At 42.9% G+C, this 15,533-nt stretch overlaps 1 protein-coding gene across 2 annotated transcripts; it reads left to right on the top strand.

Moving 5' to 3' along the window:
- Positions 1-21: 21 nt before the first annotated feature.
- Positions 22-15,359, top strand: LOC116924285 (muscle calcium channel subunit alpha-1). 2 transcript variants are annotated; one of them, XM_045174840.1, is made up of 39 exons: positions 22-180; positions 1,218-1,524; positions 1,662-1,767; positions 2,732-2,871; positions 2,965-3,071; positions 3,467-3,619; positions 3,697-3,893; positions 4,997-5,100; positions 5,324-5,490; positions 5,557-5,665; positions 5,761-5,906; positions 5,961-6,034; positions 6,100-6,251; positions 6,790-6,997; positions 7,125-7,245; positions 7,317-7,623; positions 7,701-7,780; positions 8,462-8,675; positions 9,919-10,048; positions 10,117-10,283; positions 10,371-10,458; positions 10,524-10,631; positions 10,716-10,768; positions 10,840-10,986; positions 11,065-11,266; positions 11,332-11,541; positions 11,615-11,674; positions 11,737-11,820; positions 11,889-12,077; positions 12,160-12,304; positions 12,388-12,503; positions 12,561-12,785; positions 12,854-13,058; positions 13,141-13,388; positions 13,460-13,555; positions 13,617-13,765; positions 14,181-14,476; positions 14,630-14,676; positions 14,737-15,359. In XM_045174840.1, the coding sequence occupies exons 2-39, from the start codon at positions 1,229-1,231 to the stop codon at positions 15,013-15,015; spliced, it is 5,925 nt and encodes a 1,974-aa protein (XP_045030775.1). In that variant the 5' UTR covers positions 22-180; positions 1,218-1,228; the 3' UTR covers positions 15,016-15,359. The 2 variants fall into 2 exon arrangements, with proteins under 2 accessions (XP_045030775.1, XP_045030776.1); XM_045174841.1 differs by lacking the exon at positions 8,462-8,675 and adding an exon at positions 8,020-8,203.
- The last annotated feature ends 174 nt before the right edge of the window (positions 15,360-15,533 follow it).

The following is a 15,533-nucleotide window of genomic DNA, read 5'->3' as shown; positions in this document are numbered from 1 at the left end:
ACGAGATCGCACTACTGCACTAGTCGAATGGTTGGCGGGCTCTCGCGCGGGCGTGAAAGTCTATAGTTCCTAAACAATCTACAATGTGCTTGAAAATCTGAACATTCAACAAACACTCAGGCCAAAGTTTCTTCACGAATGGCTCGCAAACTTCAAAGTCAATCTTATATCTACATATAAGTCAGTATTCGTTTTTTCTGCCAAATTTCCTCACATAGCTACACTGTGTGTTAATTATAGCGAGGGGTAAGCCGGTTTTTCCGCCAAAATTGCATGGCCATGTTGTCGAGCACGTTTTTAGATCGCTGAACATCTGATCAAAATTCTTTCTTTGGCGGCTGTAAACGGTTTTCCGTGCTGAAAATGTTTTCTCTCTATAGTAATATGGCCTTTGTTGCTGCTTCATTAAGTTGTTCATCGATCTTTATCGTGTGTGTCTCATTCTTTTAGTAAAAGGAAGACAAAAGATGCAAAATGAACAATCGCTGCCTAAGCAAAAAGAGATCTTCTAAGAAGAAAGTAGATCCCCCACATTTCGTCAATACGTTGCCATCAGTCAAATTTATTCGATTGTGTTTAACTGTCTTGGGTGGGGGGCTTTCATATTGTTGAAGAGACGAGGGTGGGGGAATCGAACAAGTCGTCAACTGCTGAAGCCAGGCGTGACTAGCGTCAATAACGTTTCATGCGCTTCGTTCCATTCGTCGTAAAATAAGGATGTCGGTGGTAGAATACAATATCCTTTTTCTTCGTCTGTTTCGCCCGATTCATCCTATAAAGATCGTGATCTGTGTTGAAAAACTACATATACAGAGTCCAGTGCCTTAATCGATATAGAAATCTTTAGCTGCTTGTTTTCAGCGTTTTGTTTGTTTTTGTTGTCACATGTTCTCACCACGAACCGGAATGAGCTGGATGAGGTGACTTATTCTACGTATTAAAAAATTTATCAACGTGAAGTGAATTTCCCCCACTGAATTCCGTGCTGTATTGCAATACGGTTTACACACCGGCTGGGAAAAACCTGTACCGTATACGTATTTGTTAAAGTAATGGAATATCGATCCTCTGGTTGGAGCGTGTTGTGTCTACCTTCGTTGGAAGGGCAAACAAACCGATGAATTACTAATTGGCAACATATTCTGACGCCGAGTCCATGCCATTCCATCTGCTATTTGTTTAATTCTTCCTGACATGTTGCATTTTGTTTGTTGCAGAGCCGTAGATCATGATGGAGAGTCAAAATGGGTTGGCTACGTCTCCGGAGACCGCGGTTGTGTCTGCAACTCCCGCCGCCGCGGCTTCAGGCATTGCCGCCCCAGTGACAGCACCACCAACTACTGGCGGGCCGGCGAAAAGTCTGGCAGAAGCCGAGGCTGCCGCCGCCGCTGCCGCTGCTGCTGCCAAAAGAAAAGCCATGAGTCGAAGAGGAAAACCTCCTCCAGAACGACCGCAACGAGCTCTCTTTTGCCTATCGCTCACCAACCCGGTGCGAAAACTCTGCATCAGCGTCGTAGAGTGGAAATATCCTTTTGATTATTAATAACGAGCTCGTTAACTTTGAGCTCGAATACTTTCGGTTTCTTCTGTTTCTTTTTTTTTTTTTTAGCATTAAGTTATTGTATTGGCTATAATATCCTTAACCCATTGTCGTTGTGCACACCGTTCGAGTATTTGATCCTGTTGACCATCTTCGCCAATTGCGTTGCCTTGGCCGTCTACACGCCGTATCCCAACGGGGACTCTAACATTACCAATGCTTATTTGGTGAGTACAGTTGCCCTTGCTCGACTGACGTTTTTCACTTGGCTGCGCGTAAAAATGTTGGTTTCAAATTGCTGGCGACGCCTCCCTTTTGGCCTTGTTTTGGCATTTGTCTCGCAATGTTTGCGCTCGAGAAAGAGAACAAATTTTTTTACCTCCCCCAAAAAAAGAAAGGGGAATGAAAAAATTCCCTGGCGATAGACGCATTGTTGTGCAAAATCGAGTTAGTACCAAACTCGTCTATAGATTGATTCTTAACCGATCGAATTATTGATTTTTTCACGCCCCCTCCCGTTTTTTTTGTTCCGTTAGTGGTCGAAGAGCACCGCCGTTTTTGTGTGTCCCATTAGCTTACGTTTTAATGCGTTAACCTTAGTCGGATGACGACATCTTTTGTTGTTGTTTGACACAAGGTGGCATATTTCTCTACAAATTCCAGATGAAGAATGGCTAAAGTTTTCGATGTCTGATGATCGATTATATCAACCTGTTGGTTGATATCGATCCAGCGTCTAAAACATTACCCTTCGACTACTTGTAGCATTCTGAAAATCAAGTGGCAAACTCACGACTTTGTTCCAAAGTTGTGACAATGGCGTTCCTCTGTCGGTTTGAAATCTCCCTTCTACTAATGCAAAATTGGCTAGGATCTCGCGAGCGAGTACCAGCCTCGCTTGTGATATGTTACTCTATTTGTCGGGTCTCTATTTTATTTAAAATAATCGAATGGAGAATGGCGAATCGATAGAATGTACGGGGGCAGCTGGTGGGGTGGAGTTGGGAGGCAGGGAATTCTTCGGATCGATACGGCGTGTCTTTCTAACCGCTTTTATCTTCCACCTCGGTCGGAAGTTCTCCGTTCTTGTCATCATTCATTCGCCCGATGAAAAGACGGTCTCAATGGATGTCTTTTTTCTTTTTCGCTTTTCTACTTCATTTCAATCATTCTGTACATTTTTGGTGACAGGAAAAAGTGGAATATGTCTTCTTGGTTATTTTCACCATTGAATGCGTTATGAAAATCATCGCCTATGGTTTCGTCGCACACAGCGGGGCCTACCTACGCAATACGTGGAATTTTCTCGATTTCACCATTGTCGTCATTGGGTATTGACACACTGTTCCTATCCTCCTTCTGTCTGTGCAAACACATGTCTACTTGATTAAACTGTTTTTTTTTGCTCCAATTTTTTTAAATAGCGCCGTGAGCACGGCACTGTCTACCATGATGAAAGACGGCTTCGACGTCAAAGCTTTGCGAGCCTTTCGAGTTTTGCGACCTCTGCGTCTAGTCTCCGGTGTTCCTAGTAAGTGTCTGTCGTAATCGATTTTTTTTTCCCTTCTGCTTTCTCGGACTTGTACACCATGTGCGGAGCGAGATGTATGTGCAGGATGCGTGTGTATATATAAATAGACAGGAAGTTGGGGGTAAGTGGAGAATGGCATCTCTCAAAAGAAGAGGATGCGAGAAGGAGTTTGACGGCTCGTCAATGCGGAAACTTTTTGTATCTCTTTAAACATGAGAAGTTTCCCGCTTCTTCGACAAATCTATCCCTGGAGGCTTGTTCTCTGAACAGCTGGCTATAAATTACAGCATGCTCTAACGGCATTCTTGTTGAAAGAAGAACAAAATAGGATTTTCTTTCATTCCGACCTTCTGATGGTGAATAGAATACAGTTTAATCTCTTTCCTTTTGAATAGGTTTGCAAGTGGTGTTGAATTCCATATTGAAAGCGATGGTGCCACTTCTTCACATTGCTCTGCTGGTCATTTTTGTCATCATCATTTACGCCATCATCGGTTTGGAATTGTTTTCTGGCAAACTACACACAACTTGCTACGATCCCGAAACTGGTGAGACTATACTTATCAATCATGCACGTAAATGTTGTCATTTTTTGTGTGTGTTTTTTTTTTTACGACCCGAAAAGGTGACATGATGAAAGATCCTCATCCGTGCTCTAATTCGAGCGAGGTGGGATTCGATTGTGCCACGATTGGAATGGTCTGTCTTCCGGACTGGGAAGGACCCAACGATGGCATTACTAATTTCGACAATTTTGGACTGGCCATGCTCACCGTGTTCCAGTGCGTCACACTCGAAGGCTGGACGGATGTCTTGTACCAAGTAAGTTTTGGTCACGTGCCATTTACCCTTCCTTGTGCTTTGCCATGCACACACACACACGAAGAAAAGGGGGGGAAAGAATCGTAGATATAATCTCGCATTTCATCGGAAGAAAAAACACTCTTTAGGTTCCGAATTTCAGTCCTAATAAACTAAAGAAAAGCGGAGATCCTTTTTCAAACAAACTCGTTTTTCGACGGTATGAACGAAACCCTTGCGAAAGGCTCTTGTGCAGGGAAAACTTTTCCGTAAAACGTGTTGATACACATGCATGGTTTCATAATTGACTCGCTTCGCCTCGCCGTTTCAAAGATCTACTACGTATTTCTCTCTCGTAAAGCATCACGAAAGCGCATTGCCGTTGTGGCTAACGATTTGGTGCAAGCCTTTTCAGAGTCATTAGTGTATTTGCCACTGTGTGAAGGCGATATTGACGTGCCGATGACATAATGAAAGCTAAAAGCTGCCAACTAGTCGGGGTCAAATGACAATGGTTGAGAATCTCTTGAGCTCGTGATCGTTCAAGCGAAATGGTCTTTAATCTCGTGAACTCGGTAATTGACACGAGTGAAGGATCGTTGTTTCAGCTCGTTTGTCCGCGTCCATCTGGTGACCGGCTCCTCTATACAGTCCTATCGATCGCTTCGTAAGCCTCTTATTTTATTTTATTTTTTTGTCTCCTCAGTTCAAGAGAAAGCAGGGGCTGGTTACACGCATTACATTGTATATACAAGAGCTAAAGAGTCACGAAATTTTTGTTTTCAATGCTTGTTTGTAGGTTAAAGCAAGCCTGGTTGTTTGTTTTAGTGGATCGAGGCCAAGTGCTTTGCTCGCTAGTAGGTGGACGGTACTAGAGACCATCGTTTGTTTTTCCCCTCGGACAGATTTTTGAGACTAGAATCATTGAGGACCGAAAGCTCGTTATCTTCGTGCAGACGGCGTGCGGTTGTGCCCTAACAACTAAGATATCGAATATCGATTCTGCGATCACTCTAATACCTTATTATGTTCTTTGGTGGTTTAATATGTTGACTATTAACCAATCCGCGGGCCTATCGATCGCATCTTAACATCGTCTTTTCATTTTATGTTCTTTCTTAAAGATAGAAGATGCGATGGGCAATTCCTGGCAATGGATCTACTTCATCTCGATGGTTATTATTGGTGCCTTCTTCGTGATGAACTTGATTCTCGGTGTCCTCAGCGGGTACGTAAACATGACGACATTGATGATTTGATTCGGTTCTATCCCCCTTGACTTGGGATTATACCATCACACATTCTTTGCCTTGTCTTATCCGTACCACTCTGATTCGCGATTGCCTAGTCGGCCATTCAATCCCAATTATAAGGAAGACACCGTACAGCCGCCTAAATGATATTGTCAATGACAGCGGCTTGAAAATGTTTGTATTTCTCATTTGCTTTAGAGAGTTTTCAAAAGAAAGAGAAAAAGCCAAAGCTCGCGGTGACTTTCACAAGTTGCGCGAGAAACAGCAAATCGAGGAAGATTTGCGAGGTTATCTAGATTGGATTACCCAAGCGGAAGATATCGAGCCGGAAGGGGAGGACCGGCAACACGACGAATCCAAGCACGGTATTACAGTAGTAGCTGTCATAAAGATGTCATCTTACGCTTCATTGCTCCATTTGGTTTTTTAAGCTAAAAACAAACGAGAGCAGGATAATAGTGTCGACAAGACGGAGGAAAGCAGCAACGCTGACACTTCGCAGGATTCGTGGTGGACGCAGAAAAAGCGAAACTGGGAACGGTATACTGTTTGCTCACTGAAGCTTGACAGCGTCTTACGTCATTCCTTATCCTCTTCTGTTTTTGTTTGTTTATTCCATCCCCCTACTTGAACAGGAGCAATCGTCGTATGCGTCGAGCTTGTCGCAAAGCTGTCAAATCTCAGGCTTTTTACTGGCTCATCATTATTTTGGTGTTTCTGAACACTGGAGTACTGGCCACGGAGCACTACCAACAACCCGAATGGCTGGATTTCTTCCAAGGTAACATTTGCATTGACATTGTTTTGCAAATCTAAACGTCACGTGTCTCGACAGATGTGACCAACATCTTTTTCATCGTGCTCTTTGCCTTTGAAATGTTGCTGAAGATGTACAGCTTGGGATTTCAAGTAAGATGGGAAATCACGGAGAAATGTTTTTTCTTGCCAATGAAGACATTTGCATTCGAATTCAGGGCTACTTTGTTTCTCTGTTCAACCGGTTTGATTGCTTCGTCGTCATCAGTAGTATCGTCGAGGTGGTTCTTACCAAAACGGATCTGATGCCCCCGTTGGGCGTGTCCGTGTTGCGTTGCGTCCGTCTCCTCAGAGTTTTCAAAGTGACCAAGTAAGACTCTGAATTATCACGAAACAATGTGCACGGTTTTCCTGCATGATTATTGGAATTTGTAAAAAAATTGATTGTTTGGCATGATTCACTCTGTCCTCCCCATCGACGGACGGCTCCAACCAAACAGGTATTGGTTTTCACTGGGCAATTTGGTGCGAAGTCTGTTCAACGCCGTCAGGTCTATCGTCTCGCTCCTGTGCGTCCTTTTTCTCTTTATATTCATCTTCGCACTGCTTGGAACACAGCTTTTCGGTGGCCGGTTCGAGCCCGGTCGCCGTAGTAATTTCGATTCACCCTGGGATGCCTATCTGACCGTTTCCCAGGTACCGAGCCTAGTAGTAGTAGGTAGAGGTAGTTTAAAAACATATTTTTCGTGTCGTAGCTTTATAATATTGGCTTTTCTTTCCCGCTGATCCTCCGTGAGATGCTTTAGACTAACGTAGTGGCTGCGTGTTGAAGATTGCGATTAGCAAAGGTGATGTCGTCTATAAGGGATTAATCTTAATTGAATGGTGGGCCGGTATTAATAACGCAGGTATTGGCGCTCACTTTCCAACTTGGTGGCGTCGCTGCTCAACTCGATCCAATCAATCGCCTCTCTCTTATTGCTCCTCTTCCTCTTCATGGTCATCTTTGCCCTGCTGGGTATGCAAGTCTTTGGCGGCAAATTCAACTTTGAAAATCAAGAATTGCCGAGAAGCAATTTCGATTCATTCTGGCAGAGTTTACTAACTGTCTTTCAGGTAACATGATGGGATGGCCAGTTTTTGTCCTTCTTTAGCTTATTTTTCTTGGTGATGGTTTATACTTTCCCGCATTTTCCACGCTCTTCTCTAACAAATGAGCTGATGTTTTTGGCCATGTTTCAAGATTTTGACGGGCGAGGATTGGAACGTTGTTATGTACGATGGCATCAAGGCATACGGTGGCGTCTCATCCTTGGGCATTCTCGCTTGCATCTACTTCATTATCCTCTTCATCTGCGGCAATTGTGAGTTGTGCTAGTCTGTTGAATTCGAACTTTGAACCAACTCTTCGTTTTTCTTACTTGAATTTCGGCAGACATTCTTTTGAACGTCTTTTTGGCCATCGCCGTCGACAACTTGGCTGACGCGGAATCGTTGACTGCCATCGAAAAAGAAGAAGCAGACCAAGCTGGAGCAAAAGCGGAAGCTGAAGCTGACTTAGATAAATCGGCGACCAGCGATTCGGCTACGAAAGACGGTGACGATCGAAGTCAAGAAGAGTTGGACGAGGAAGAAGAGGACAACATGGACGATAACGGCAAAGAAGGTGATGGCGATGATAACGCCCAAGCGGATGGTAACCATGGCGACATATCGGAGCGGAAACGATCTTCAAAAAAGAAGTCAGTTTCTCCTTTTCTTTCGTCCATGTGGTATAGTCAATTCGATTAAATCACGTCGGTACGATCCGTCTCTATAGAAAGTCAGACGGTGGTTCTACCAGGATTGAAATTGAACAGGATTACGACGACGAAGGCACAGAGGACGCCAGTAAAGACGGTAAAAAAAAAAAATTACACGCTGAATGCTTACCTAGACGGTAGGTCTCCCCATCGTTCTTTGCAAAATGTGGAGGTTGCCGAATTTCTGATTAAAGCAAAAGTTAACCGATGGCAACTTTGGGGAGACGTACCGACTGAGGAATATAAAGGGGGTAGTAGTGACACAGATTAGAAACGCAATGAGTATGATTGGACACAATGGGCACGGTTGGTGTGGACTGTGGAATGCCAACGTAGAAGAGGAGCCGAGAACGAGCGATGGAGACGGACGTGATGGAACCGATGAGCTAACGGTGAACACTAACGTGCAAATAACGGCCCGACCTCATCGGCGGCCGTCTCCTGGGTTTGACGAATCACCCACATTGATCAAGCCCATCCCGAGAGGGTCGAGCTTCTTCGTATTCTCGCACACCAACAGGTTAGCGCAGTTCGCCAACGGCCAAACTAATCCGATTTCTTTTTCTTTTTTTTTTTTTTTCTTTTCCTTTCCGTGTGTGTGTGTGTTCGTGACGTCCGCCAAAACCCTTCCGCCATTTTTTTTTTTTTTTCAAAATTATTATTCCAACTCCCCTGCCACCCTTTTGTACATATTTTCCTTTACGCACACCATCTCTGCTCTTTGTTTCTCTATCTCTGCCCCCCTCTCCCCCAACTGCTGTAAATTGGCTTTAAGCAGACGAGGGCTTGGGTGACGATCAAGGATCTTATGATGATGATAATAACGGAGAAGAGGAGGAAGCCGAAGTCGGAGAGGAGGAGGAGGAAGAAGAGGATGAAGACGGGCAGCCGGGGACGTTGCGTCCGCGACGCGCGTCTGCCGCCGCCCGCTCCAACAAAATCATTCCCATACCCCCATACACTTCCTTCTTCATACTCTCCCACTCCAACAGGTAGCCCCCGAATTTCGCCAACTCTATCACTTATTAATCAGACAATCATTTTGCATTTTCCTTCCAAATGCTCTTCTTTTCTAAATTTTGTTTTTAATTATTTTTTTTTTCATGTTTATTTTTTGGGGTACTGTCACATTTTGCTGTTTTTGTTTGCACGTAATTTTTTTTTCAATGCCGCCAGTTTGGCCGCACAGAAATCGCACCGTTCGCAAAAGATATCGATGGATATAAGCCCTCGCTGCTTCCACCACCCCTTTTTGTTTGTTTGAAAATTCATGTGTGAATGTGTTCGTCTGTCCATCTTCTCCTCCAAAAGAAACCCGCTCCCTCCCGCCCGCCTATTGTGCTTCACGGTTGGTTGTTGAGTGAATGGACAGGACCCGACGACCCACACGCATTCCACCAACAGTATCGGCACAATCGATTTATCGGAAATATGATCGATTTTGAATCAAGCTTCTCCCGCCATTAGCCAATTAGCCTATTCCTCGTAGAGAAAAGTATTTTTGGGATTACTACATGTATTTAGAGCAGAATGATTCGCAGCCTATAGTCGTTCTTAGCATGATTGATGTCCTGTAATCTTATTGGTGCACCACTCTTACGTCAGTTCATTGGGTGCGTTCGCGTGATCAACTGTCGGCAGATCGCACCAACAGACTTAGTGGGGTTCTCCCGTAAATGTTGCGGGCTTCTTGCGCTTTTCGTGTATACCTTTCTTAGGCGGCGTTTGATGACATCATCCGCTTTAAAAATGCGTTATTAGTTATTCGTGAATTTTGTTTTTCGGTACGCGGTTGCTAGATGTCAATTGTATGAAAACACGCCAAAAAGGGAAAGCTTTCTAGAGCGTGCCTTATGTATTTTTGATTGACTGTTGCCGTGGATATCGCTGCCGCAGGCGTCTTCAACAGAACAATAATATATGTGCAATCTATTACCTAGTATATCTCGGTGTGGCAGCATACAAGTAAAAGAAGTTGCTTGACGCACGTTAGCGACAGTTTCCTGGACAACGGGATCTTTTATAAAATATGAAATGGGTTTGGTTAAGAAAATCTATTGAACTTTCAGATTGCTACACTATGTCTATAGTTGCACTGCTAGAATGTTTCCAATTCATGGGTATATAGGATATGTACAGCATGTGAGCCAGCTGATCCAATCGATTTTTCAATTTCTGAAACCCGGATCGTCTAATCTTTGACTGTTTTTGGTCTCTTTCCAAATAAATGTGAAGGTTCCGAGTGTTCTGTCACTGGTTTTGCAACCACAACTACTTTGGGAACATAATCCTCGCCTGTATTCTTATTTCATCGGCTATGTTGGCCGCAGAGGATCCACTCAGCGCTGATACGGATCGCAACAAGGTTTCTCTTGTTACTTATTTTTGCCTACGGTTTGTCCACCTATTATCGATTTTCTCTTTTTGTTGCAGATTTTGAATCATTTTGATTACTTCTTTACAACTGTCTTTACTATTGAAATTGCCTTGAAAGTCATCGCGTACGGATTGGTTTTCCACAAGGGAGCCTTTTGTCGATCGGCTTTCAATCTTCTTGATTTATTGGTCGTTTGTGTGTCGCTAATCTCTTTCGGATTCAGGTAATTTCGTCATGCATAATTTTCCATTTCGGCCTGTGGCCTACTGTCGTTTGGTTTTCCATTTGTACCGCCATTTTTTAAAAATAGCTCTGGAGCTATTTCCGTCGTTAAGATTCTTCGAGTACTTCGCGTGCTAAGGCCTTTGCGTGCCATCAACCGAGCTAAAGGACTTAAAGTAATTCGGTTTTTAACAAGCCTGTTACCGATCTTGTTCATTTATTTTTAAATTAATGATTGCAGCATGTCGTCCAGTGCGTCATTGTCGCTGTGAAAACCATCGGTAACATCATGCTGGTCACGTGCCTTCTCGAGTTCATGTTCGCTGTCATCGGTGTTCAACTCTTCAAAGTATTACGTTGTTTAAAAAAATAAAATTGTTTGGACTCTAGCCCAAAATGATTTGCAACATGATAACGTGATTTATGCTGACAGGGCAAGTTTTTTAAGTGCAACGATCCATCGAAAATGACCAGGGACGACTGCATGTAAGTTCGATTTCGTTTCAATCTATTTATTGCCAAAGGGTTGTTGAGATATTGAACCGATTTATTTGCAGAGGGACGTTTATCCAATACGAGGACGATGATATTGAACGTCCAGTCGTATCAAACAGAACGTGGGAAAACAATGACTTTCATTTCGACGACGTTGGTAAAGCCATGCTGACATTATTCACAGTATCAACGTTCGAAGGATGGCCGGGGTAATTGAAAGTTCTGAATTTATTGGATTTTTTTTTAACCCTTTTTAAAACCGACATTTCCTCCGCAATATCTGTCAGTTTGTTGTACGTGTCTATCGACTCGCACACAGAGGATATGGGTCCGATGCACAACTACCGGCCAATGATCGCCTGCTTCTATTTTATCTACATTATTATCATCGCCTTTTTCATGGTCAATATCTTCGTCGGTTTCGTTATCGTTACTTTCCAGAACGAGGGAGAACAGGAATATCGAAACTGCGAATTGGATAAAAATCAGGTTTTGCTCATATTAAACTGGAAGTATCTATTTTGTATTATTATTGGATTTATCTTTTGATGCAGCGAAACTGTATAGAATTTGCATTGAAAGCTAAGCCCTTCCGGCGCTATATCCCCAAACAGCGATTTCAGTACAAAGTCTGGTGGATGGTGACGTCGCAGCCCTTCGAGTATGTCATTTTCACGTTGATCATTACCAATACGATTACGCTCGGAATGAAATTTTACGGCCAACCGGAGGTGTATACACAGGCTCTGGACGTTTTGAATATGGTAATTATTGGTTCATAACAAATGTGTTTCCCATAATTTACATAAAGTTTTTTTTTATTATTTTAACATTTAGATATTCACGAGCGTCTTTGCCTTGGAATTTGTTTTAAAATTGGCTGCATTTCGATTCAAGGTAAGATCTGAAAAAAAATTCTTAACTATTCTTTACCATAGTTTGTTCTTTTCTTCCTGCAGAATTATTTTAGCGATCCTTGGAACGTATTCGATTTTGTTATTGTCCTGGGAAGTTTCATCGACATTGTCTACTCCCAGTTAAATGTAAGCAAAACCAAATTTTGTGCCTTGGCTCACGTCCGTTTCGATTTATATGCAACTTATTTCTTTAGCCTGATTCCAATCTCATCTCCATCAATTTCTTCCGCCTTTTCCGTGTCATGCGATTGGTCAAACTACTCAGCCGCGGTGAGGGAATCCGTACGCTTCTTTGGACGTTTATGAAATCTTTCCAGGCTTTGCCCTACGTTGCCCTATTGATCGTGATGTTATTTTTCATCTACGCCGTCATTGGCATGCAGGTAGCTGTAAACCACAGACGAAAAAGAATTACATTTGAGAATTCTTTATTTTATTTTATTTTTTTCGTCATAAATTTTTAAGGTTTTCGGCAAGATTGCCCTGGACAACGATACAGCTATACACCGAAACAACAATTTTCAAACATTTCCGCAAGCTGTCCTTGTCCTTTTCCGGTCAGCTACGGGAGAGGCCTGGCAGGATGTTATGCTCGGTTGTTCATCACAGAGTGAGTTGAATTGCCTTCTACAATTTTAAACGAGTTAACGACCCATTTTCCCCCCTTTTTTTTTCTCGTAAAAACAAAAATAGAGGCCCCAGCTTGTGATCCAAAGTCAGATGAATTTCGCAATAATGCAACGGAGCATTGTGGCACAGAGTTTGCCATCCCATATTTCATTTCCTTCTACGTCTTGTGCTCATTTTTGGTAGGACTTACGCTTCATCGCACTGACAATTTCCTTGCTAACTATTTATGTCTCAAGATTATCAATTTGTTTGTCGCCGTTATCATGGACAATTTCGATTACCTAACGCGTGATTGGTCCATCCTGGGCCCGCATCACCTCGACGAATTCGTCCGTCTTTGGAGTGAATATGATCCGGACGCTAGAGGTCGTATCAAGCATTTGGATGTGGTAACGTTATTGCGTAAAATATCGCCGCCACTGGGTTTCGGCAAATTATGCCCACATCGCGTGGCTTGCAAGGTATCATCTTACTTTCATGAAATTCACTTTTCTTTCAAATATCAGCTGCTTCCATGTTTCGATAACAGAGGCTGGTCTCGATGAATATGCCCCTCAATAGTGACGGTACTGTCATGTTCAACGCTACCCTGTTTGCAGTGGTGCGGACGTCGCTCAAGATCTATACAGACGGAAACATTGACACGGCAAACGAAACACTACGCGCTGTCATTAAGAAAATCTGGAAAAGAACCAACAGTAAATTACTGGATCAAGTTGTGCCGCCACCTGGAAGTAATAGCTTGAAAACCCTTAACAATTATAATGAGACTGTGACTTGATATTCGTTTTCCCTTGCTTGACATTTTAAAATCAGTCGACGACGAGGTGACAGTTGGCAAGTTCTACGCTACCTTCCTAATTCAGGATTACTTCCGTCGCTTCAAAAAGAGGAAAGAAATGCTCAACAAGGATGTTACTCTTGACGGTGAAGTGACCGGAGTTGATACGGTAACGCTACAGGCCGGATTGCGAACCCTGCACGATGCTGGGCCTGAACTGAAGAGAGCCATCTCTGGCAATCTTGACGAGCTGATGGAACGTGACCCAGAGCCTATGCACAGAGTAATTATCTTCTGGGCGAAGAAGAAAGCATCTACTGTTTTTATTGAGTTTGTTTTGTTTACTTCTCGCAGAGGAATCATACTTTATTTGGTAGTGTTTGGTCCAACATGCGACGAGGAGGCGGGCCATCGTCAAGACAACGACCGACGGAGTCATCACCATTAAAAGTAGGAAACGCCATAAATTTCAAACTTAAACTACAATTAAAATTAATTGCACTTTATTTAGCTATCGCCGCAAATGTTAATGAAAACGGCCAACGCATCTAATGGGCAAAGCTTACCGGTTTCCTCGTCCAGTGACGAGCTTTCGGAAGCTATGCCGCTCCGACCACTGCGACTCCGACAAAATCAGACCAACAACAACGGAAGTCTGCCGTAAGTATTTGTTTTATTGTTTATTTGTTTTCTTGTTTTCGGTTGTATACAATCTAATCGTTTCTGCATAAGAAGCTTAACTTTCATTTTTGTTTAAATACTGATCGTAATCTGTACTTGAGATGAAGTCCAGTAATGAAACACAGAGTCACGTTGCAAGTCCCCTATGATGATGTCTTTATAATAATTGTTAAAATTATGTAGGAAATACGATGAGAATTTCTTACATCCAAGCTACAACGGTAAGAGTTAGAAAAAAAAGTACCTTTTCCCTGTTTTGATTGATGATGGCTTGGTAATTTGCTACTTTTCTCGTAACTTACTAATTGGCTAATGGACATGTCATAACAAGCTACCAGTCGTTCTACATTGGTTTGTCTGTTTTCATTTTCTTCTTTGTTCACTAACGCACCAGTAGCGATATGTTTCATGGCGTCCTGCCAACGACAGACCTGGGATCTGCATCGACACTTCCTCGCTGCTTTGCTAGAAAGAGTGAACGTCGATTAACTGGCGGACTGTGGCTGGCTCAGGCTCACGCGTACGCAATGGCCCTGGCCGGCGTTCTACCTGGAAGCACGGCATCCTTTACTCGCCGTTTGAGCTTGAATAGTCAAACATACAGTCGAACACTTCCATCTTTCAAATTCGAAGAATGTAGTGAACCGCCTAGAACAACGTGCAGTCTAACTTTGCAACCTTGGCCGCCAGGTCTTACTAACTAATGAACCTCTAGTTTATTTAGACAGAAGCTGCATGAATTCTTGTTTAACTAGAATATTCTTCTTCCTCTCAAGTTCTTTCAGCTAATGTGTTTTTCTTATATTATTATTATTTTTTAAATTGTTTGACGCCACTTTTCAGCTCACGAGGAGGCCGTCGCTGGATCGGCTGAGAGCTTGGTCGGCAAGGTACATAAGTGACTGGAATGTCTGTGTCGAATAAGCTTTACTATTTTTCTTTTGTTCTAGGTTCTAGTTGAGCAAGGCCTTGGCAAGTTCATTGATGACGATTTTATCCGCACGACGTCACGTGAAATGCAAGAGGCCATGGATATGACGAAAGAGGAGATGGATCGTGCCGCTCATCATTTGCTAATGTTGACGCAAGATGAAATTGGTACATCCCGATCTCCCCAAGCGCTGTCGGGTGCGGCCGTTCGACGACCGGGTGGCCAACCGTTGACTTTAGCGCTCAATTCGGCCTTCAGTGAGGTTGACCACGTCCCGCAGTCTCGTCACAACTCCTAGCCGATCTTTGGTATAGGTAGAAATAACCTAAATTTTTTAAATCCTTCACCTTTGGGTAAACGAAAGGCTTTTGGTGAATCGTTTGGTAATTTTGGAGATTTGATGACTTTGCCTTTTGGTGTCGACATTCGTCGCCATTTTGCCATTTGTGAATTTTTCCATTCAAGTTTGAGATGTTTTTTTTTTGGTTTTTTTTTTGTTTTTTTGCCAGTGAACCAAATCCTTTCCCTTTGCAACAAGTGCCTCCCCTCTCATCTTTGTATGTCGATTATATTCTGTAGTTGTAATCCTTATCAGATCTTTTGTCTCTTACATTTTTTCAATACATCCTCCTATAATATTTACTTAAGATTATACGTACATGTACATTAGTTATTCTTCAGAATTTCGCAGATTAATGAATTTTGGCAACTCGGCGGTTCTACGCCAGTCAACAGCGAAGTATTAATTATTTTGTTAGCGCCAAAATTTGCTGAACGGAAATTTGGTTTGCATTTTTGTCATAAACAACTCGCCCA

The sequence above is a fragment of the Daphnia magna genome, linkage group LG6 (assembly GCF_020631705.1).
Source record: "Daphnia magna isolate NIES linkage group LG6, ASM2063170v1.1, whole genome shotgun sequence".
Taxonomy (NCBI): domain Eukaryota; kingdom Metazoa; phylum Arthropoda; class Branchiopoda; order Diplostraca; family Daphniidae; genus Daphnia; species Daphnia magna.
This window is presented reverse-complemented; position numbering and strand designations above follow the sequence as displayed.

What these genes read in the sequence shown, in the direction of transcription:
- LOC116924285 (XM_045174840.1), top strand. Translation starts at nt 1,229, where the DNA reads ATGATGGAGAGTCAAAATGGGTTGGCTACGTCTCCGGAGACCGCGGTT. An exon ending in GCGAATTGGATAAAAATCAG is followed by an intron (nt 11,267 to 11,331) that starts GTTTTGCTCATA and finishes CTTTTGATGCAG; the next exon opens with CGAAACTGTATAGAATTTGC. An exon ending in CTCTGGACGTTTTGAATATG is followed by an intron (nt 11,542 to 11,614) that starts GTAATTATTGGT and finishes TTTAACATTTAG; the next exon opens with ATATTCACGAGCGTCTTTGC.